General features: G+C 39.1%; 6 protein-coding genes across 7 annotated transcripts in view; 4 read left to right on the forward strand and 2 right to left on the reverse strand.

Annotated features, from left to right (window-relative positions):
- Positions 1-26: 26 nt before the first annotated feature.
- Positions 27-2,209, reverse strand: tmem17 (transmembrane protein 17). The gene is made up of 5 exons (XM_015034073.1): positions 1,910-2,209; positions 1,630-1,733; positions 1,153-1,266; positions 585-728; positions 27-453 (listed from the first exon to the last, which is right to left on the reverse strand). The coding sequence occupies exons 1-5, from the start codon at positions 2,022-2,024 to the stop codon at positions 376-378; spliced, it is 555 nt and encodes a 184-aa protein (XP_014889559.1). The 5' UTR covers positions 2,025-2,209; the 3' UTR covers positions 27-375.
- A 921-nt stretch (positions 2,210-3,130) lies between these two features.
- On the forward strand, positions 3,131-5,889 carry LOC106948427 (tripartite motif-containing protein 16-like). Its single transcript, XM_015034074.1, has 6 exons — positions 3,131-3,781; positions 3,952-4,047; positions 4,132-4,365; positions 4,560-4,716; positions 4,794-4,838; positions 4,943-5,889. Exons 1-6 carry the CDS (start codon positions 3,200-3,202, stop codon positions 5,461-5,463), a joined length of 1,635 nt encoding a protein of 544 aa, XP_014889560.1. The 5' UTR covers positions 3,131-3,199; the 3' UTR covers positions 5,464-5,889.
- Positions 5,890-6,521: 632 nt separating this feature from the next.
- Positions 6,522-9,774, forward strand: LOC106948428 (tripartite motif-containing protein 16-like). Its single transcript, XM_015034075.1, has 6 exons — positions 6,522-7,153; positions 7,245-7,340; positions 8,163-8,408; positions 8,495-8,648; positions 8,730-8,798; positions 8,881-9,774. The coding sequence occupies exons 1-6, from the start codon at positions 6,575-6,577 to the stop codon at positions 9,402-9,404; spliced, it is 1,668 nt and encodes a 555-aa protein (XP_014889561.1). The 5' UTR covers positions 6,522-6,574; the 3' UTR covers positions 9,405-9,774.
- A 4,014-nt stretch (positions 9,775-13,788) lies between these two features.
- Positions 13,789-18,616, reverse strand: slc15a5 (solute carrier family 15 member 5). Its single transcript, XM_015034062.1, has 9 exons — positions 18,045-18,616; positions 16,790-17,012; positions 16,414-16,583; positions 15,589-15,809; positions 15,324-15,510; positions 15,019-15,246; positions 14,800-14,931; positions 14,141-14,249; positions 13,789-14,027 (listed from the first exon to the last, which is right to left on the reverse strand). Exons 1-9 carry the CDS (start codon positions 18,394-18,396, stop codon positions 13,898-13,900), a joined length of 1,752 nt encoding a protein of 583 aa, XP_014889548.1. The 5' UTR covers positions 18,397-18,616; the 3' UTR covers positions 13,789-13,897.
- Positions 18,617-19,715: 1,099 nt separating this feature from the next.
- Positions 19,716-22,053, forward strand: ccdc34 (coiled-coil domain containing 34). 2 transcript variants are annotated; one of them, XM_015034090.1, is made up of 7 exons: positions 19,716-19,873; positions 20,147-20,408; positions 20,491-20,635; positions 20,757-20,864; positions 20,985-21,143; positions 21,221-21,350; positions 21,500-22,053. In XM_015034090.1, the coding sequence occupies exons 2-7, from the start codon at positions 20,164-20,166 to the stop codon at positions 21,700-21,702; spliced, it is 990 nt and encodes a 329-aa protein (XP_014889576.1). In that variant the 5' UTR covers positions 19,716-19,873; positions 20,147-20,163; the 3' UTR covers positions 21,703-22,053. The 2 variants fall into 2 exon arrangements, with proteins under 2 accessions (XP_014889576.1, XP_014889575.1); XM_015034089.1 differs by having other exon boundaries at positions 19,717-19,866.
- Positions 22,054-22,146: 93 nt separating this feature from the next.
- rab19 (RAB19, member RAS oncogene family) overlaps positions 22,147-23,726 on the forward strand; it is an 11,196-nt gene continuing 9,616 nt past the window's right edge. The window contains exon 1 of the mRNA XM_015034091.1: positions 22,147-22,381. The gene's annotated coding sequence lies outside the window, so the exon portion shown is untranslated. The remainder of the gene's footprint in view (positions 22,382-23,726) is intronic.

Consider the following 23,726-nt stretch of genomic DNA (forward strand, 5'->3'; position numbering starts at 1 on the left):
TGGATGGCTGGAACTTTGTTTAACATAGAGTGATAAGGAATACTGCCTGGAAACAGAATATTAAATTAATCCTGAATTCATTAAATATTTTTGCTTTTCGAAGTTACTGGTGATGCCAGTACCAAAATTAGAAGGATTTTGGACCTAGAACTAATTCCGTCAATAATACATAAAGAAAATACAACCAGATGTGAATAAAATACAAAAATAAATATTTTTATTTAAATATAAATCATATGAAAATATCAACCACATGACACGTGTTATGTCCTTTTTTTTTTACATCACCCTTAGTGTTTGAGAAATGTGCAGAAAGAAGGCGTCCTTGTGACTCATTGCACACCAGAACAGACGTGGATGTCTGAGCCTCCGAAGTCAGTCAAACTGTTGGAGATGAAACTGGCTCCCTGTGTGTCTAACCATGTTCCGCAGCGCTGCAAACCCGGAGGCAGCCTGGATCAGCGAGGAGAACAAAATGCACGTCACTCAGTAACAACTGCTGGATGCCAACATCACGAAAACATGCAGCACGACGTGTTTTAGCATGAAACTGTAGTCCGGTTTTACCAAGCGGACACCCATACCTGTATGAGAATAAATACGATGAGCACTATGTGGACGCCCCTCTCCAGAGGCTGGATGAGAATGGCTTCATTAAACAGCTGGAAGAGGATGAGGGGAAGCTGCAGGAGGGTGGTGAGCAACCAAAAGCCTGCCAACTCCGGAACCTTTGAAAAAAGCAAAATTATGAATTTCACCATCCACTTTTGATCCAAGCAACTATCATGGCTGCACAATACATCGCAGTATCAGTGTGTGCAATATTTATATCGCAAAGGACTGTTTGTAGTGCAATAATTATAGGATGAATATATTCAAGATGCTCTAAACTTACATTTTTCATTTAATTTATTATTTAGCCAGATTGATAGTTTTTCGACAGCTAATATTCACACTGGACACAAACGGCATTGCCCAAAGTGCTTGAATGTTACAGATTGATGGAAGCACAAGTGAGAAACGGAAGAAAAAAATGGGAGCATATTGCACCTGATATCGTCACTGCAATATTTACCAATTATTGCCAACATAAGATTTTCTATTGTGCAGCCCTAACAACAATTAGCAGGCTTTTAATAAGAAGTGTCTCACCTTTTCTTGCAGGTTCCCAGCATATCCGAGATAAAGTCTGATGGCCTCAATCAGAGTCATGAGCAGCAGAATAGTCACAAGGATGAACTTGTAGTATTCTGGCAAGGCGGGGTACTGGTGGAAACGACAAACGCCAAACCATTTTTTTTTTGTGTGTGTGTGATTTAGTTGAAACCATTAGGTTCTTCTTCAAGTCTAAGTCAAAATAATATATATTTTAGCAAAAGATCAGATTGCTGCTTTTTTAGCAACATAACAGCAGCATAATAGTTATAATATTCAAAGGGATTTCAGGTTTACTGGGGACTGGTAACATGTTGCATTCTTTTAAATGTATATTTAGCGTGAGGGCTAATTACATCCTAAATATAGCCATTTATATAATGTATACTTTGTATATCCGTACACCAGTTTAGTCGGTTTATCTCTTTCTGAGTCTTTTTGATCACTGTTTGCAGCTAATGCCCTCCTTCATACCTTGAGATGCAGCATAACAGTTTCACTGATCCACCAACAGGGGAAGAACCACATGTTAAAATACAGCGACATCTGCAGCTGGAGGCTGGACAGAACTGGTTTCTCTGGAAAGATCAAAACAACAGCACAGCGAACACCAGGATAAACCCCAGCACATCCTCGTTGTTTTTATTTAACATCAACTTTATTAGCAAAATAAGGAAAATAATGCTACGCAAGGCATGCTAACATCTGTGCTAACTCGTCTATAAAGTTAGTCGCATTATTTTTTGTGGTTTACCGTGAGGCAAGAATCCGTCGTTTTCTTCGGTGAACGTCACAATTCGACTCTGGTCAAATAAGATATTGCGAGAAAAGTCATCTAAGCGCTTTCTGATGGTCTCCGGGAGCTCCATCTTCTGCCTAAAAACAACAGAACTAGAGAAAGGAAGACACTCCGCCTCTTCCTGGTAAACAGGACGATGGAAGCCGTCGCTGTTTCCATGGTAACCTGGAACACGCTCTGTGGTTTGATTAAACTCTCTATTTTGTTTGTTGTTTACGAGTTTAGCCCTACTGACAACTCTTGAATTATGAGGAAAAATGAAAGCTTACAAGCATAAAAACACAATTTCCACTGTGAAATACATGGATCATATTTTGTGGGAGCTTTGCTGCACAAGGGACAGGTTTACTTTACAAAGCAGAATCTGGGTTTGGAAAGAATATTACATTAAAAACATTAAAGCAACATCTTCTGGGATACGAGTCTCCTAAATAGACAGTAAGCAAAATGGCCAAGAAAGTTAAGGATTTAGAACATTTTCCCATAGAAAATGTATTGGTATGGGCTATTGCAATTAACATGTTAATTATAAATTCTGTGACTAAATCCAATCTCACCCTAACCAACCCTGTCACATTCTATGACTATTGTTTAACATAACTTGATGTTTGTTTAAAAAAAATGGAGTCACTTAAAGTGTTTTTTTTTTTTGTTTTTTTGGTATTAGAGACAGTGGACATTATTTAGTGCAGTGTGCTTCGAGGTGTAAAAACCTGGGACTCTTCCTTGCGGTCACAGCTTCTGTGTGGGCTGTGTAAGCTACTTCTGGGACATGTAGGAACTAGATACAAATGATGGAGCGCTGTCATAATAAAAAAAATACACTATATCTCTTATCAGACAGCTACGTGAAAATTATGTAAAACTATCTTTTTCATAAAAAATAGTTTATCTTGCTTCTGAAAACTATGACCTTCTCATAGTTATAAAAAAAGATATGTATTTTTATGGCATAATCAGTTACAATTATACGTTCTTATGAGGGCTGTGTGTAGTTGAATGAAATTTATGTGAGAGGTAATTCATAATTATCAGAAAGTATCTTCTAGTATGTAGCTTAGTCAAAATTATGAGAAAAAAATATTATTTTTTCAATAAAGGGAGGAAAGAGGCTTTCATACTGTCCAACTTTCATTTCAGAGAAAGTGAAACTTACTGATCAGCAGCCCTTCCCAGTTTTTCTAGATTTGTTGGCAGGGGGGGAGGGAGGGAGAAGAGTGAAAGTTACCAAATGCAGTGAAGAAGATGGCAGCGAAAAGTGAAGCTTCGTATTCTTTGTGCTGCTCCGTCTGCCTGGAGGCGATGAAGAAACCTGTGACTCTTCCTTGCGGCCACAGCTACTGCATGGACTGTGTAAGCAACTACTGGGACCTGGAGGATGCAAAGGGCGTTTGCAGCTGCCCACAGTGTAGACACACTTTCAACTCAAGACCAGTCCTGAACAAGAACACGGTACTGGTTGATTTGATCGAGAAAATGGCCGAACCAGAGAGAACGACTCTTCTATGTGAAAAGCAAGCTAAACCAAATGAAGTGGAGTGTGATTTCTGCACTGTGAAGAAACTGAAGGCTGTCAAAACATGCTTGGTGTGTCTTGCGTCCTACTGTGGCACACACGTCCAGCCTCACTATGAGTCTGCAGCTTTCCAAAGGCACAAGCTGGTGGAGGTGTCAGGCTCCATCCAGGAGAAGATCTGCTCTAAGCACGACAAGCTGCTCGAAGTGTACTGTCGCAGTGATGACGAGTGCATCTGCCTGCTTTGCGTCATGGATGAGCACAAAGGCCATGACACTGTCTCAGCAGCAGCAGCCAGAAGGGAGAAACAAGTAAGATCATTGTTTATTATTCTTGTTAATAATATTAGTTATTATTATTATCATTAGCACATGTGCTATGTTTCAGTGATAATGAAACCTTCTGTTAGTTACAAAAATGCATATAATATTGCATACTGTTCATCTAAATTAGTTTAAGTGACCGCTAAATGTGTTCTTAGAAACTATTTGGAGAGAAGAAACAAAGAAATCAGCAAAGAATTGGAGAAAAGGTGAAGCAGGTGCGGCAGCTGGGACAGAAAATGAAGGCATTAAAGGTGACTTTCTTTATCCCTCTTGGCTTAACATATTTCCATTGAAATGGATCGTATAGTTTATATTTTGGTGGCGACTGCTTTCAGCTTTCCAGAGATGCGGCACTTGACCAAAATGAGAAGATCTACGCTGAAATTGTCTCGGTGGCAGATAAAAGACGTTCAGTTGTGCGGGAGCTAATCAAACATCAGGAAAATGCAGCGTCCGGTCAAACTGAAACGCTCATCAGTCAGCTTGAGAAGGAGATTAGAGACCTGAGGGGGAGAGAGGACGAAATGAGGAAGCTGTCTTCAACTGAAGACAACATTTACTTTTTGCAGGTGAACAGATAAACGCACATCTCTTTTATTTCACAATCGTGCAATACTTTGTGTCAATCTATCACATAAAAATACAGTAAAATTCATTAAGGTTTGTGTTCGGCATGTAATGAAATGCAAGAAGTGAAAAAGGTACGACGACTTTTGAAAAGCACTGCATGATGCTGTGTTCTTGTCTTTTTGTCCTTCTCCAGCACTGCAAGCCTATTTTTAATGGCACAGAACCTAGAGTGAGCCTGAACTTTGACCTCCAGCAGTGCCTATCCTTTGATTGTGTGACAAAGGCCATATCAGACTTGAAGAACAAAATGGAAACTTTGTCAACAGCTATTAAGGAAATATCAGATACCAGTAAGAACACAACAGAATATAACACTTTTACATGTAAGTGTGTGGTTGTGCGATGTCATGTCTTTTTCTGTTTTCAGTTGAAACCGTTCCAGATCCAACGACAAGGCAGGAATTGTGCATGTGTAAGTTATTTATGTTACATTTTCAAAATAGCCTTTGTGGATCCATGTTGACCAAACTAAATGTTGTTTTTATCTTTAATTTTTTTTTTTTTTTGACATTTAAGATTCCTGTAGCTTGAGTTTGGATCCCAACACAGCTTTCGAGAACCTGCTGCTCTCCGAGGAAAACACCAAAGTTATTTGGACCAAGAAAGCCCAGGCGTATCCCTACCACACAGAGAGATTTACCAAATATGATCAGGTGCTGTGCGCCGAAGGTTTGTCTGGCGTTTGCTACTGGGAAGTTGAGTGGAAGGGGCCCAGAGTTGAGGTGGCGGTGTGCTACAAAGAGCCAAACATGAAAGAAAGCTGCTTTGGATACAATGACCAGTCCTGGAGTGTTTCCCTGGCAAATTCTGGATGTACTTTTTGGCACAATGAAATGAAAATCAAAATTCCCAACCCATGTTCTCCCAGAATGGGGTTGTATTTGAACCATAAAGCTGGAACACTGTCCTTTTACAGTGTGTCTTGCTCTGAACAACTGGTGCTCCTCCATAAAGTCCAAACCACTTTCTCCCAGCCTTTATACCCTGGGTTTATGGTGTCCAAAGGGGCTTCAGTAAAGATAATCAAGCAGCAGTAAAACTGCTTGATTTAAATAAGCAAGTTGCAAGATCCATAAATCTAACTGAAAACATACAGTTTTCAGTTAAAGTTAAGCATCTGATATTTTGCTGTAAAGGGAAATAATGTAATTAAACTGTATAATTTCAGTCATGTAAGTATGATTACTCTGCCATTGTATTCAATGCAAAAGCAAAACATGAACAATAATTATAAGGGAATCTTACGTGAATTATATATATATTGTGTAGATCCGGTAATGTCAGGATACAATGAAGACATGTAGAACTTTACTCTCCTCTGACATTTCCCTGGTTTGCAACTGCATGGAAACTGTGCTTAACTTTCATTACTGTTCTGTATCTTCATCTAGATTTTTGTTAAGATTTGTACCAAATAATTTCTTGTCTCTTTTGAACTACAATAAATGAAACATTGACCCACATATTTTATGTGTAAGGTTTTGGTGATGGCACTCATCATGTTCAGTTGTTGACTGTGTGGTGTTTTATTTTTTTATAACTTTGCAATGTTCTGCTTTTTTTATGTAAAGCACCTTGAACCACCTTGCTGCTGAAGTGTGTTATACTTTACTTGTTCAGCAGTGAATGATAATAGTTTCCAATTGCTCTCTGTCGTTCTGTCATTTCAACTACATCCAACCCAGTGTATACTGTTGGTCATGTCTCAACAGTATGATCAGTTGAGATCTTTACTTTCACAGAGAAGCAGCTATGTGCAACCATGTTTGACATTTAATATATATATTTTTTTATTATTTATACTTTGCATCTTTCAGTAATAGAAAGAACCGACTAATTTTCAGTGAATTAATGATTAAAGTTGAATAGTAGTGTTTATGTTTAACTGGCATTCAGGGTACATTAATTTGATGGCCTGTAAGAAATTGATTACAAGCAGCATTTTCTGCAATAAATACATCCAGTCTTAAGTAAAATGCAAATATTTCTCCTCTCTAATATTGCATTTCTTGATTTGCATTTTTGAATACTGCTGGAATTTTGGTGTGTCTCTTTAAGACAAGAAAAAGTTCCACCCTCTTAGATCACAAGGTCAAAGGCCACTCCTTTGTGAATGGAAGTGAAAGCAACAGGTTTGATCGGAGGAAAATGGCTTCCAGTCTGGACCTATTGGATTGCTCTATTTGTCTGCAGCTGCTGGACGAACCTGTGACTACTGCCTGTGGACACAGCTTCTGTAAGACATGTATAAACACTTTCTGGGACACAGGACGAAACCTCAAAGGGAAATACAGTTGTCCTCAGTGCCGGACAACTTTCAGCCCAAAGCCTGCTCTTCAGAGAAACACAGTCTTGGCTAATCTGTTGGAGGAGCACAAGACGAAACCCAGTCAAAGTGCTGCTGGTGATGAAAGTGATGTTGCTTTACCAGGGGATGTGCCGTGTGATTCTTGCACTGCAAGAAAACGAAAAGCTGAGATGTATTGTCTCATGTGTCTTGCCTCCTTCTGCGAGACACATGTGCAGCCTCATTTCCAACTTCCTGTACTGAAGAAGCACAAGCTGATTCAGGCCTCTACGAGAATCAAGGAAAGCATCTGCTCCCGTCATGACAGACTTTTTGAAATTTTCTGTCGCACTGATGAGCAGCTGGTTTGTCCACTTTGTGTGGTGCAGCACAAAAATCATGACATTGTGGAAGTCACGGCAGAAGTCAAAGCAAAGCAGGTAATTAAATTAATCCAAAACCGAAAGTTATATTTTTGTGACAGTTTTTATCTTAATGCCTTTACAATTTGATTGCTTGCTGTTTTAACAGGAGGAGCTGGAAAGAACCAGAAAGAAAATTGCAGATGCAGTTCGGGTTTCGCAGTGTGAAATAGGACAGCTAGAGGAAGCAGCAAAATCTATTAGAGTAAGTGTAAATAAGCAAAAACACCTGAAATGTGAACTTCACAAAATGGCTTTTTAGCCGATCGCTCAAAACCTTCTTGTAAAAGCAAATGCTTAGTTACTGCAAATTGTTAAGTATGCCTGTGTTGAACCAGGATCTGAAAACATTAACTTGAGTCACTTGCTCTGTGCAACACGTGAAGAATATGTGTACATCTTGCAATGACATGGAGAGTGACACTTTTGTTCTCGTCTTCCTTACAGTAGACAAATGAGCAAAGTTTTTTACAACTTAACATTGCCAAACTAATGATGCGCCTCAGTTGTAGTCTGAACTGTGACATTTCGACTTGCCAGTTGAATAAATCAACTGGAACACCCTCAGAAGACAGATTTTTCACTGGGACGTGGGAGCATATAGTTACCAAAATACTTCTAGGCTGACTTTGCAGTTTAATAGCCGCTCCTTACATCAACATTAGTAAGATGTGGTGGAAACATGTTTATTTCACAAAACACACATAAGAGTGCATATAAAATCAATGTAGGACTTACTAACTGAACATACGATGTATGCTTATGGAAAGTAAAGCTTAAAACAATGTTCGTAAGAGGTGCTGCGAACAGCACCATGGACACCATGTTGAAATCCAAGTATGTTAACTGGAATGCTGTTAATCAGGTGTGACGTCAAACTCAGCTCCAAGTTCTGATGTTGCAAGGTTAATGGAATGCCTACTGCATGTTTTGGTCCAATCCGCTTCTGACTAACCTTACCCCAAATCCCCCAACCTTACTGTGAGTGCAAGTCATGACGACTGTAATGGTGTTTGTTTTCCACAAGGATGCTGCTTGGGAGTCAAGTGACAACTTTGAGCAGCGATGTACCGAACATCTCCGTTTATATGCTCATTTTCTGGAAAAGAAATGTCTTGAGATGAGAGGCAAAGTTGAAGAGGTAGAGAAAGCTGGAGTTGACTGGACTAACGGTCACAAAGCACGACTGAAGCGTGAAGTTCATAAACTGAAGGAAATGGATCATAAGCTCTGCCAGCTTGCACAGACAGATGATCCCATTCAGTTCCTAAAGGTGATTTCTTTGTTTCATTTCCTCTTTTTTATTTTAATTGTTTAGTGTCAGACTGTTGGGATTATGTATTTGTTTGGCTCTTACAGGATATTCAAGCTGTGGGTGGCCTCCCTGTGTTTTCAGGTTCACATGAAGGACTGGTGTCTCTGAAAGAGTTTGTGTCTGCAAAAACCAACCAATTGAAAAGCATGTGTGGCAAGCAGAATGTACAATTATTTGGCCATTTTATGGATAATATAAGTAAGTTGGGTATTTTGTAGCAAATTTAATTAAATTTGCACATTTCCTGAGTTTGAGAATTTATTTATTTTTTCTTGTCAGTGATGCATATTCCCAGAAAGCTTCATATCAAACCAACAACAAGAAAAGACATCCTGGCCAAGTTTATATGTAAGTAGAATGTTAAATATATTTCTGCAGAAATGTGTTAAAGTTTCAACCTACGAGTGAGTGAATTTCTCCTCTCTCACAGATCCTACGCTGGATCCTCACACAGTGCATGCGTGTCTATACATGGCAAACACCAAGAGAGAACTATCATGGGGAATAACAGGCCAGGCTCATCCTGATCACCCTGACAGATTCTCCCACTTTTACCAATCGCTGTGCCAAGACGACCTTCAAGAAAACAACTACTGGGAGGTGGAGTGGGATGGTGGCATCATTGAGGTGGCTGTGTCATATAAAGGCATACAAAGGAAAGGGCAGGGTAAAGACAGCTGCTTCGGACACAACAAGCTGTCTTGGAAAATCATCTGTTCTCCTTCTGGTTGCACTTTTTGGCACAACAGTCTTCATAAAGGTCTGATTCCCCCAGCTCAGTCACGTAGAGTGGGTGTGCACCTTGAGTACAATGAAGGAAAGTTGAGCTTCTACAGTGTTTCGCGCATTGGCGAGCTCACGCTACTGCACCGAGTCCAGACAACATTCAGTGAACCTCTCTATCCTGGCTTTAGTGTGGATTTAGGAGCGAGCCTAACAATGTGCAAGTTTTAAGCTCTACTTCAACCTTATTGTCAGGGGAAATAAGAAACTAAATAAGCAGTATTACAAACCGATTTATGCGTTACAAAATAGTCTGTAAACTGAAATATTGATAATTTTTAGGACTTTTCCATGTTTAATTCCATCTTTAAGAGGGACATGTAAGTTCTTGATGCATTATTTTCTGAAATGATAGCGATAAATGGTACAATGTACAACTCAAACATAAATGTCACCATTTGATGCATTTTACCAGATCATAGAAAAAGCCAATTTCCATCTGCAGACCCTTAATGATGCAAACATGTAATCATCACTATCTTGGACTGAGATTTTTTATTATTATTCTGTCATTAAAGGACTTTGCAGTGATAACTTATAGAAATTCACTCTTTGGTGTGAATTGGTGTAAGTTTCAAGAAAATCACACCAAAGTGTGAATTTCTATGTGCATATATAGAATGAAAATGGTTTACCGACATAAAGAATATTTTTAGTGGTTAAAGTGCTCTGCCTACGGGTGGGTGACGGGTTCTGACTGTTGTTTGTGTTTACGGGCCGAACAATAGTTAAGATTACCTACCCCTTCTTGGAGTCCTCAGAGGGGGTACCGGAGAGTGCCCCTCCTGGAGACTCCCTTGTTCTACTGGGGAACTTGAATGCTCACGTGGGCAATGACAGTGAGACCTGGAGGGGCGTGGTTGGGAGGAACGGCCCCCCGATCTGAACTCAAGTGGTGTTCTGTTGTTGGACTTCTGTGCTCATCACGGATTGTCCAACACAAACACCATGTTCAGGCATAAGGGTGTCCATATGTGCACTTGGCACCAGGACACCCTAGGCCGCAGTTCGATGATCGATTTTGTGATCGTTTCATCGGATCTGCGGCCGTATGTCTTGGACACTCGGGTGAAGAGAGGTGTGCAGCTGTCTACTGACCACTACCTGGTGGTGAGTTGGCTCCGGTGGTGGGGGAGGAAGCCGGTCAGACCTGGCAGGCCCAAACGTGTAGTGAGGGTCTGCTGGGAATGTCTGGCGGAGTCCCCTGTGAGATGGAGCTTCAACTCCCATCTCCGGCAGAACTTCGAACACGTTCCGGGGGAGGTGGGGGACATTGAGTCTGAGTGGACCATGTTCCGTACCTCCGATAAGCCGAGGCGGCTTATCAGAGCTGCGGCCAAAAGGTTGTTGATGCCTGTCGCGGCGGCAACCCTCGAACCCGTTGGTGGACACCTTCGGTGAGGGATGCTGTCAAGCTGAAGAAGGAGTCCTATCGGGCCTTTTTGGCCTGTGGGACTCCAGAAGCAGCTGACAGGTACCGGCGGGCGAAGCGACATGCGGCTTGGGTGATCCCGGGTGTGGGAGGAGTTTGGAGAGGCCATGGAGAAAGACTTCCGCACGGCTTCGAGGCGATTCTGGTCCACCATCCGGCGTCTCAGGAGGGGGAAGCGGTGCAGCACCAACACTGTTTATAGTGGGGATGGTGTGCTGCTGACCTCAACTCAGGACGTTGTGGGCCGGTGGGCGGAATACTTCAAAGACCTCCTCAATCTCACCTACATGCCTTCCGTTGAGGAAGCTGAGCCTGAGGACTCTGGGTCGGGCTCTCCAATCTCTGGGGACAAGGTCGCCAAGGTGGTTAAGAAGCTCCTCGGTGGCAGGGCCCCGGAGGTGGATGAGATCCACCTGCCTATTTAAATTTTGCTAATATTTGCTTATTTCATACAATCAATAATTACAAAATAAAGTGTCCTTAATTCCATCTTTTTGTTTTTATTAACAGACACACTCAAAGTCCAAAAATGTAAGAATTTTCAATTTTAAAATGTCAACAGCATATGTTATGATTCTGTGGATCCTCATTTCCCCCACTCTTATGAGAAAAAAAACTTGTACCTCCTAAAGAGATTATCTCACGATTATGAGATGCAATTTTTTTTTTCATCACTGCGGGAAAAGGGCTTCCATATGTTTAAGCATCTTAAACCTGTAAAGTAATGACATTGCAAGTAAATATTAGTAACATTTAATAAAATGTTAAGTCAAAACAAGCTATTAAATATAAATTGAAATTAAGAAACAATCAGTCATAAATATTTACACAGATGTATTTCTGAAAATTTAAAAATTATCTAAAGAACAATTAAATAAACTGATATATATCTTAAACCTGTAAATGACATTGTAAGTAAATAATAACATTTATTGAAATGTTAAAACAAGCTATCAAATCTAAATTGAAATGAAGAAATAATCAGTCACAAATATTTACAGATGTATTTTATGTATTTCTGAAAATTTAAAAAAATGATCTAAACAACAAATAAACTGATATCACAAATCTAATAAAGACAAGTTTCAAGAAAGCATAAGACAGTAAGCAGTCTAACAGTCTGTAATATTTACCCTAGAGTACAAAAGTGTTATCTAAAACAGCTGTTAATCAGGTAAGCTTTAAGGATCCAGGTATTTGGTGACAACTCTTCAAACTAGTTTCCCAGCATTTTGATTAGTGTTTGATAGTTGTTGCTCTCTGTTGGAGGCTGGTCTTGATGGTCACCCTGTATGACGCCACTAACATGGTGCTCATCCACACCTTCTTTGCAAGATTCACAGTAACTGTGAAGCACAAAACAAGCATATATGACATGCGGCAGATCATGAATGTTTATGTCCATGGGTCGCCTCAGGCAGGCAAATCTACCCTTTAGCCGTCCAAATGCGCATTCAATTACCACGCGCGCTTTGCAGAGACATAGTCCGAAATATTGTTCTTGTTGAGTTACGCCACCATTTGAATATTCTTTCATTAAATAAGGCAGTAGTGGATAGGCAGGGTCCCCCAAAAGAAAAATTAGGGGTAACATTGGGGTAAATAAATGCCATCGCACCAACACGTAACATTTACAAAGCACTTACGGGAGACTGGCTAGCTTAGCTGTGTTACACACATATACAGGCATTTCGGAGAACTTAAAACAATCACTTACCTTGGAAGTCCTTTATGAAACTGCACACATACAGCTTAAAACCCTTGTCCTTTTTCGACGTCGGAGTTGTTGAAGCTGCTTCAATAATCCGATAAACGTCGTTCACGTTTACTTTGGGCAAATCCAGCAAGGACCGAGTGAAAAACTCCATCCCTAACACAGAGTGACCTGCGAACCGGAAGCATTCTATGTGGCTAAAAAATGCAGAAGTGCTAAAACGTTGTACATTGCATGTAGATCAGGAATTCAAGTGAGATATTACTGATATTTGCTGTGACTATCAATATGCAGTTAGTCATATAATTCAATATACTGAATAAGGATGGATGATATGACTTACAAGATTTTTTTCATTCCAGATTTGATTTTAATTGATTCCTCCCCTCCTCAATTTCTATAATAAAATTACAGAAAATATTTTTAAAAAGTGCCTTTATTTCAATCATCTCTTCTGTGAGTTGTATAAGGGAGCATTATGGCCAGGCTACAAGAATTTCTAATTACAAGAATTCAGTCATCATTACAGCAGAATAAAGATGCAATTTTATAACAATGTCTTAAAATTACAAGAAGTCGTTTTAATGGGAAATAAAAATTCAGACTGATCTGACGTAACCAGCTCAGTCCATGTGGTTCTGACATTTTGTCAGTAATCAAGAGGATGTACATTGCCACCTCAACTGACCAGGTAAGCATTAAGGTTAAAATAAAAAATAGAGAAAATATACAAAATGGAAACAGAGCTACGGATAGAAATACTTTCTAAAGAACAGCAAAAAAAAAAAAATGGCAGGAGAAAAGTTGATGGCAGCGTTAGCTCAGCCGATTCCTCCGTCCAGGAAGCCACCAAACAATTCCTGTCCAACTCCAGCTATAATAAAGATAAAACAAACAATGCCAATTTGATCATTCAGATCTAATGGGTTACAGATGCAAAAAAAAAAAAACGTTCTGAAATTCTTTATTGATATTTTACAAATTTTGCAAATCAATTAGAAGGTTTCACAAAAGTTTTATTTATTCTGCTAATTGTGCAGAATAATCTAGCTAGATTTGAAATGTCTAGGTGTTGTAGTTTTTAAAGTACAAGTCTATTAATTGTTGCAATCACTTTATATTAAAATGACTGTTGCTCATTAATAGGCTGTTTTTTTTAAGATTTTGTGCACATTTAATCAGATTATCTCTATTTTACAAAACTCAATCCTAATTTTTAACACTGCTTGTGATGTCTGCAAATTTGATTGACTCACATTATAAGCTTCAACAAAACATACCTTTGGATTATTATTAATTTCTCATTTGTCGTCATATGTTAATGTTTTTTTGAATTTGAGCATCAATTCTAGCTCAAACAACTATTTAATAAAATTATCAATTTCTATAAAAAACACCAAATTTTTAGAGACTTTGGGACTTGTATCTATAGATCTTACTCTACACAGCATGTCATTGTTGCAGTTTATGGAAACACAAATACGCAGCGCCATTGACAGGGGACCTCAGTTGAAGCAGTCATAAAACGGAGTCAGTAGAGAGATGTTCTACAGTGTCGTAGAACCGCAGTGCGGCCTTGTATTGCAGCAACTTCTCAGACAGAGAGCTGCTGCTCAGTGGTTTCCCCTGAACACTCAGGTTCATGTACCTAAATGGCAACAAGAAGAGATGGATTCAGAAGCACCAAAGTTGGCTGTAGTTTGCCTTCAAATGAGTTGACATGATAGTAATTCATCCTATATTATAAAGATAATTGGGTACCTGTATGATAATCTCCAGAACAGAAGAGTATTTATAGTCATCAATGAGGCCAGAAGGAAGAAGAATCTCTCAAGATTCCCATCATGCAGAGAGTTTGGGTAGAAATTTCCTGTTTTGGCAGTGAAATAATTTTGGGTCACCATAAGGAGATGTCAGAGGCAAATGAATCTTAAAAAGAAAGAAAAAAAAAAACATTTTCACATAATTTCTACATTAAAAAAGTAAAACTTATATGGAGACTTCAAACTGGGTAACTGGTATTCTGTGTTTCTTCTTCAAATTTTATCTTCTTCTTTACATTAATATCTAAAAGGACTTTGGACAACTTATCAACACAAAACGTTCAGTTTATTTGTCTGCAGCAGACTGTGAGCACCTACTGTCTTTAGCAACTTAATGGTCTTCTCCCTTATAAAACGACCATAAAACGATGAAAAAACGACCATAAAATAACATCATTATTAAAAATATTTTTTTAATCTAACAGTTTTTAGTTTTTATTAGCTATACCCATAATCTGAAATATATAACTCAGTGTGAAATGAATCTACATAAGCTTCACTTCCTGAATTGAAATATAAAAATAAATGAATTCTATGTGATTTTCTAATTTATGAAGATGCACATGTATGCAATAGATCGGTAGTTTTTATTTTTACCTCCAGAGCAAAAATGCACAAGCTGAATGATGAAGGCACCAAGTAAACAGCCCCCTCCGTAGGACAGAGTGAGGAAGTGCAGGGAGATCCCTCTGATGTGGCTTGGGATCAGCTGGAAGGATATGAGAGCACCTGTCAAAGAACAAGAGACCAACACATGACTGTCTAACGGAGGTCTTTGATCATCTGATAAAGTTTCATCCAAGATGTTTTGCCCACACGAAGGAGTGACGAGAGCTTCGCCCACACCGAGCAGGATGTATTGAAGTGCGAGCTGGAAACACGGCATGGATGACACATGCAGAACCTTCCCAGAGAGGGTCTGCTCCACCAGTGAGTGGGCCTTCCTGTGTAGCTCCACCAAACCCGCCACCAGGACAGACACAGCAGCACATGCATGGCCCAAAGCTAAGAGTACAGACAGTGTGGAATAATGGCAAAAGAACACTGCAAGACGTAAGAACATTTCTGTGAAGTTGTTAAACATTTGGATTAGTTGGAGTGTGTGACAGTAGGATTCGTACTGATGACTCTTGCAGGTGCCAGTGGAGTTTTCTCCATGGAGAGGAAGTAGGTTGTCACGAACTCCATCAGCGGAGCTAAGAGGAGCAGAGGCAGGATGCTGATGACATTCATGGCACCGATAGGCAGCAGAAGGCCGTTCAGGTGGAGGTTAGAGTTCATGGCCTGTATGTAGTAACCTGAGGGAATCTGTGGAGAAATATCTCCCCAACCTCTTTTATTTTGCTAAACAGCAATACTGGTTGAAATGTGTTTATTGTGACGTGCCTGTGTGACGCAGACTCTGTACAGCAGCTGAAGTCCGTAGAGAGGAAAGAGCTTCGTCAAGACTTTGACATTTTCCACATGGGTCTCGCTGTACCGTCCACCATTGTTCTCTTTGGCCCGGTCCAGCCAGGACACCGCATCTCCACTCAGGTGGCGATGCCGGAGGCAGCACATTTTGAAAGAGTTCAGGAAAACTCCCAGAGTGGTCAGCAAGGATCCACCTGAAACCAGTCCCAACAGAAAACAGGACTAACGAGTAAATATTTTGTGATTCATTTATTCCAGCACAAACTCTTTGGTTATACATCCTCCTCCATATTTAATCATCAAATTTCACTATAAACATTTTTTGAAAAATCCAACCTTTTAAACTTTTGTACAATTTCTGTTTGCAAAATACACGTCTCCTACAACTTTTCACAAAGTTGAAGCAAACACACAAACAGATCCTTGACCATCAATCTTTCCACAATCTCTAGATTATCTAGACATCTGGGTTCTGATTTCTCTTCACTTTTGCTCACAAATGTTCTAGGATTTCCATCAAGGGACATATATACTGAGTAAATATGTTACATTAAAAAATGTAAATCAGTCAAATTATGCTTCTATAATAAAAAATGAATTTACTTTATGGTTTTAGACATCTTTACCAAAGAGTGCAAATTAAATCTTCCCCTTCTTAGGGGTCAATAAAGTCATCTTATCTTATCTTATATTATCTTATCTTATCTTATCTTATCTTATCTTATCTTATCTTATCTTATCTTATCTTATCTTATCTTATCTTATCTTATCTTATCTTAAACGTGACTGCAGTTGTACCTCTCTTGGGTTTGTAGGTGAGTTTGCTTCGCATCATGTGGATGGCGATGAGGGCCAGCAGCACGGAGGTGAATGGGATGAGGAAGCCCAGATTTTGGGCCACAGACTGCTGGATGTAAGCGATGCCCAAAAACACGACAGTGGAATTCAGATTCACTAACCAGTAGAACCTGAACAGAATGACATACAATGGCAGAGCATTCAGTGATGCCAACAAACCGATGAATGAAGATAATTTGGTTTTGTCACCAAACTGACATTTTGCGAGGCAAAGTTTTCACTATAAGACTTTTAAAAGATTAGTCATTGGTGTTTTTGCTTTAGCTTTTAAAACCAGATCACGGTTTGGGTCTTGATAGAAAACCACTTCTCCCACCAGTTGAAGAAGGACAGGAGCTGGTGCTGGTTGTAGCTCTGCAGGCTGTAGGCTCCCATTGGACAGAGGATGGCCCTGATGCCACCGATGCCCAGCGCTGCAGCCAGGAGACCCACATAAAACAAGATCTGCTGCTCAATGGGGTCCAACTTATGGGTCATGTGATGAGTGTCAATGTAGAAATCTTCAAATGGAAACGCAACCACTGGCAGCATGGCTGTACCTAAGGCAGACCACAGCTTCAGAACTGTGCAAAAACCTTGGGTCATCTCTTCATCGTTTGTCATTTTAATAATCATTTTTGTGGTATTTGTAAAGCTGTTCCGACTTTCTAAAAATCTTTTAAATGTTTTCTTTGAGCATTGATTGCTTTTTCTTCTAGAAGGAATATTTGCTGTCGGTTAAAGAAAATATTACATATATCTAATTTATTATTAACAGGCTCAAAAACCCAAGGGATGACTCAGTGTTGTAATCCATATCTAACAGACAACAGTACATTTGATACTAAGACTCCTTTCTTTACTTATATCTCAATATAAAAGACTAATGGTAAGAGAATGAAAGCAAAACAAAACAGTTTGAAACAATTTTACATAACTATTTAAAACATAATAACACTGGTGAAGATGACCTCAAAGAGTTGAAATTAATTCCCATTTTTTGCTATGACATAATGTCAGACAAAACAAGAAAAAGTACATTTATTCAATGGGGATAAAATTCAACAGTAAGAAATAATAAACTTAAACAGAATCATACTGGTATTATAATTAACTGAAAATACTGTTAATAAAGCCTGAAGGACTTTTTGGCAACTTACCTAAATTTGCCCACAATTCCAAAATACATGCAGCCATGCTCAGGTACAAAAATGTGCGAAAGAATAGCAAAAGTTCCAATAGAAATTGTGACTAAACTTTAGATAGGCTGGATAACATCTAATTGAGATAACATTAACAGATTTTGCTCTACTGTCTTATGTTTAGTTAAAGTTTAAAGATGTTAGGAGTGGTTTAAAATAGTTGCTCACTGAGTCGAGGAAGCAAAAAAGAAAAACTTTACATAGTGGTTGTTCTTTTTTTCCCTTTCAAATACATATAATTGTGTAAAGATAGTAAATTAACTGAAGTAATTTGACATGAAAGTAATTTGGAAATAAAATACTATAATAGCAACAACAAAAAAAGCTGTCATGTGTTTTGATTGTCATGCCTATCTACTGAGCAAAATAACAGCTCTCCCTCTGTCTTACCTACGAAATGAAGAAAGGCACACAAGTAAAGGACCTTAGTCCTTCCTAAGCAGGTTTCTGCAAACCACCCAATCAGAACAGGGGTCAGGGTGCTGGCTCCTATGAAGCACAGGTTGACGGTCGCAGCCAGGACGTTGTCATAGCCCAGCTTCACAGTGCAGAACAGAATCATGTTACATACAATCCCAAAGAACGTAAACCTCTCACACAGCTCCACAAGCAGAACACAGATGACAACTTGGAGTTTCTTGCGAGATTTCTTCTGTGGTCTCTGGTCCAGAGTAGGAATCTGGAAGACTGGTTGTTGTCTTTCCCAGCCATCCGGCGCTCTTTTCAGTCCTCCTGCCACCATTCCACCAGCATCGAGAGGTGAGTCCTCTGCTGCTTAGTTGGTTGAGGACTGTGAGTGCTGATCCAGCTCACGCTTTTTGAGAACCATCAGCGAGTAAAGCTGGAATTCTGCATCCTGGTGTGACTCCTGAGCTGAAATACAGACTAATAAGTCACAGCCTGTCTGTGTTGGTGGCTGCTTCATCTCTTCGTATCTCACTCAGATCTGTTGTTGTTGTATGGGAATCCGACACATTGTGCACAATTTTGTAAAGGAGTGATGAGTGGTAGCAGATCAGAGGAGATCTCTGAATATTTTTAGACTAACTAGGAAGACATAAAAAGTCAGTTTTTAAACTATCTTCCACTCATTACAAATTTGCAGACATTTTGTGACCAGTAATAACACACAGAGGACGTTTGTATTATTTCTATCTGACTTCAAGGAAACTTGCTAAATTTAAGTAAAACACATAGAAAATATAAAGTAATTTCTGTCGTATTTATGTAGAGATTTCTCTGGAAGAGATCCTTTTAAAAAAATCTTTCAATTGACTTCCACACAGAGTTCAAAACTCCAAAACACTTTTACAAATGTTAATGACCTGTAACCTGAATATCACACCCATTCCTGTATTAGGTAAAAAATGTTTAAAATCCGTATACAGTGACAGAAGCAAACCTTTTCCTAAGGTCATCTAAAGTTAATCATGCCATTTGTATTGTCATCCAGCTGCACATTGCTCAAAGTGATGTTAAATATTAACTTTTCAAAGATGCCAGACCACTTCTGGTAATGGTTCACAATATCAGCAGTCATATATTTTTTAAAATCAGCTTCCTTTACCAAAGAAATTAAGTTGAAACAAAGACAACAATAAATTAATCTCTGCTGCATGTTGTTGCAAACTCACTCAAAATGTCACATCTCCCAGTTAAGGCTGGCCCTCACGGAGCAAGCTCATTTAGAGTAGACTGCCGGTAATTAGACTCATGATGTTAGATTAGAGTGCAGCTTAACTAGATTGAGGCTGCAAAAAACAACCTTTTATCCCTGTAAACTGATAGTCTGAGAACAAGAGAAAGCATTTCATTAGCAAACATAGATCAAATGACATGTGACTATTGTTTTTAAAATATTTCCTAGAATAGAATAGTTCTGACATAGTTTAGTTAACTTACAAAACTATTAAAATAGGTGATGGGTTTGTTATTTTGGTGGATATAGAGTTGTTAAATGAGATAATCCTGTCAGAAAGCTCAATGATGAGTTAAAACAAGCTTTTTTGCAAGTAGTTTTGTCTGTTTTCTGGTGCTGATTGCATTTTACAATCAAAAGCAAGGCTCCCAACGTCACTATGGTAACTCACAGCGTGCACGAGAGCTTGGGGGCGTGGTGTATCATGGGAAAAGGAAACTGTAGTTAAATCGGTTCTAGCTTCCTTACTGAAAAAGGGCAGCACAAAAACACATTTTTGACTCTACCACAAAGGTAAAAGGTGAAAGTATTTGCTTGTTATTTTCAGTAATACGCTATGCACGCAACTATGTAACTTTTTGGCCTTTAACGGTCACGCTAGAAAGTGCTAATTCTAATGCTAAAGTTAGCTAACTAGCTTAATGTTGCTAACCGTTGTAAATACTGGCGTTGTATGGGGACAGTTGAATATTGTGGGTGTTGAAATGTATACATAGTCATTGATTCACACGCAAAATGCAAATGTAAACACGAGTGCAGCTGACACTTCTGACATTTCGGCTTTAAACCGCAGGTATCAGCTAAGGGAGGATGCCCAAGTTTCTACCCTCTGACTCCGAAGGCTTCAGCTCGACTCCCGTCAAGACTAGCCAAGATAAAGACGTCCACACAGCCAAATATCTGGATAACGGCGTTGTGTCTGACGATGAAGATACGTTTTCGATGCTTTCTCCCATCTATCACGACAGCGATGAAGAGGAGCAGAAGTACACCCCAGATCAGCAGACCTCACCCAGACACAGCAAGGACTGGGGATTCTGGGCAACATCAGCTAGGTATTGCTTCAGCTCAAACACACATTTGGTGCTTCTGTTGAATATTTCAGATTGCATTCCCATCTGTTTGTATCATTTATAGATCTGAGCTGCCTAGGACGTCTTTAAAGAAGAAGCAGAGTGTAGCTTTGCAGCTTGCAGGCTCACCTCCACTCAGTGCATGGGAGGCATGGCTGGTGAGCAAAGCTAAGGAGGATCATCTTAGGCTGGAAAAGAAAGCAGAAGAGGTAAGAGGATTTTTCTCCTAATGTTTATTCATAATTAAAATGAACACCCTTCCACTCAGTCTTTTATTGAGCAAGTAATATCACAGAACTTCTGCTGAAATTTGAATGCTTCCTAATGCAGGACCGCTTGCTCAGAGAAAAGGAAGAACAACAAGAAAGAGAAAGAGAGCAGAAGAAACTTGTCATGGAAGAGAAGATCCAAAAATGGTTAAAAACTAAAAGGGAGCGAGTAAGGATATGTGTTTTTACATGGCAATTTTTTGTCATGTCAAATATTATTGTGACATAAAATTGTGTAAAAGACCTGACGGAATTGAGTAATTCTTTTAAAAATCTGTTTTGTCATAAGGAGAGGCAGGAGCAACTTGTAAAACAAATGAAAGAGACGGAGGAGATGCAGAGGCAGCAGGAAAAACAAAGGGAGATTGAATGTAAATCCCAGCAGAAATACAGAGACTGGCTGCAAAAGAAGAACCAAGAAAAACTTGAAAAAGAAAAGAAGGAGAAGGTCATACTTCTTATTTTGATTTTGCTTTCCAAAAAGCTCAGGAAAGGATGCTGAAGCCTTTTTGTTTTACGTAACAGATGGAAGCTGCCCTGAAGGAGGAGCAGGAGAGAGAGCGTCGCAGGAAGGCAGAGGAGAAGTTTAAGGAGTGGCTGACGAAAGCCAACAAGAAAATCAGAGCTCTTCCCAAAACACACTCTTGCTTTGCAAGTAAGATTGTTGAAGTAACCTAAATTATGAACTGTTATTGCACTTTTATTTCATCTAATAAAAGCGCAATAACATTATTTTTATTTGTGAGCTATATTGGCTTTATTTTGCTCGTTATTTAATAATTGTAATGGATTCTTTTCACTCAGGCCCCTATGACAAATTACACCCAGCACCCAGCTTCTACAATCCAATCCCCTGGAAGCCGATTCATGTCCCTCCTCCAGAAATGTCTCCAAACAAAACATCTGAGAGGAAACCACAAAGGCAGAAAAAAATTAAGCAAAATCCACCCTTTTCCTATAGACAAAGAAACACGGCCAGCACAACACGTTTTCTGAACAGAAGATGACACAAACAGCTCTGTGATGCAGAGAGCTTAGACACTCATGACTCATGAAAACCAGCACAGCTCCTTCAATAAATCTCTGAGTCATGGAAGGATTTATGTTCTTTAAGTACTGTTGCTGAATTTACTTGTTTCTAATTCATTCACTTAGCTTACAACAAATCTGAGTAAGTTTATTTTTTTTAAATTAAGTTCATAAAGTAGTTAATTTTTTATACTGATACTTAATTGTTGTTTTATGCCTCACTTTTTTTTTTTTTAGAAATAGTGACTGAACATCTAGAGCTTTGGCATGTATTTTAATATTCTGTTAAAGGATCAGCTCATCCTGTTTGGAGTAAAATAAGTGTGATCAACTACTGACTCCTGTCTTATTTTCATCTTCCAGTGGTTAACAAAACCACATTTTCATCATGCGTTGACCACACCGCAGAAAAGATGGTATCTGCTTGTCACAGCCAAAGATAGAGCCCGGTTTGGCTCAAGTGGCCCTCACACTCACACATTGTTCTGGGTCCAGCTGTGCCTTGTTCTTTTGTGGGCTGGGATGACGACAGAAACGAGTGTGGGGGTGGGCAGAGGGAGAGAGAGAGAGAGAGAGAGAGAGAGAGAGAATTGATTCAGAGCAGAATCCTCATTCTGGGTTAGCATCTCACTGTGATGCCAATGTGTGAAGCCTGAGGTAAAATTGATTTCAATTACACTTTATTCTGAATTGATTGTAAAATGCTGTTGTATGTTTTGGCTGATGTGTTTTGCTCTCTGTGCCTGTCACCTGCTGTGGAATGTGTTATTTGACAGCAGTCAGACAGGGGGTCCTTAATGTAGGACATTTCTAAAAACTAATGAGAAGTTTTGGGTTTTATAGCAGACTGTGGTTATATTATATAGTCCACATAATTAGTTTTATGTTTGCACATACTTGACTTACAGTGAGCCCTCAATGCAAAATGTCTTGTGGATAAACTGTAATATACTTAAAATGCCATTTAGAAGTATTCATACTTTTTAAACGTTTGACTATTTTTTCGGGGAGGAGTTTGTGGTGAATCAACGCAAAGTGATGCACAGTTGTGAAATAAAAGTGTAACAATACATATTGTTTTTTTCTTACTTTGTTTAGATTTTTTTTTTAAAGTGTGGCATGATCTTGTATTAAGTCTTCTTGTTAATAGAAAACACAGCTATAAGTCTTTTGGTGTATGTGGACATCTTTGAATATACACACAAATTTTAACCATTCTGTGAAAAATGGCTAGGGGTCAGTCAGACTGGATGGAGAGAGTTACTAAACATTCATTTTCAAGTCTTGCCTCAGAGAGATTTGAATTGAAATACAGGCAATAAAAATAGTCTACTCTGTTTTCATCTGATCAGAGCACCTTTTTACACATCTTTGCTGTACATGACCTCATATGACTTTCTTGTTGCCACCTCTCCAAAAGTACAACATTTGTAATAGTTGTCCCGTCATCAGACTCTCCCACCTGAGTTTTGGATCTCTGAAGCTCATCCTGAGTTAATATGGGTCAGTTGTGCCAGACTCTTCGTTATTGTATGATGGACTGAACAGCACTCCATGAGAAGTCTGACTTATTCACTAATGTTCTCTAACAAACCTCCCAGAAGCGTACATAACAATTGTGCTTATACTGAGGTGAAATTATATACAAATGAATTGGTCTGGACTTTGTTAGAGGATCAGAGTAAAGGGGGTAAGTACAAATGTTATATATACTAAAAACACTTCATGTGTATGTAATTCTTTGCTTTACTCTATGAGAAAATCCTACTTCAATATACTGATGTCTAACATGCTAAACAGTTAAACAGTACTAGGGGGATGAACACTTGCAAGGCACTGTGACTCATTGTTTTTGTGTTCTTCTGATGGAAATGTCAAAGGGTTTAACAGAGAAAACACTTTTGCTAATCAGTCTCAGATCACTGAGCTTTATACAGTTGTGGTCAAAAGTGTACATACACTTGTAAAAAATCATAATGTTATGGCTGTCTTGAGTTTCCAA

Source organism: Poecilia latipinna, unplaced genomic scaffold (genome assembly GCF_001443285.1).
Source record: "Poecilia latipinna isolate Pla-1442-1.1 unplaced genomic scaffold, P_latipinna-1.0 Scaffold287, whole genome shotgun sequence".
NCBI lineage: Eukaryota > Metazoa > Chordata > Actinopteri > Cyprinodontiformes > Poeciliidae > Poecilia > Poecilia latipinna.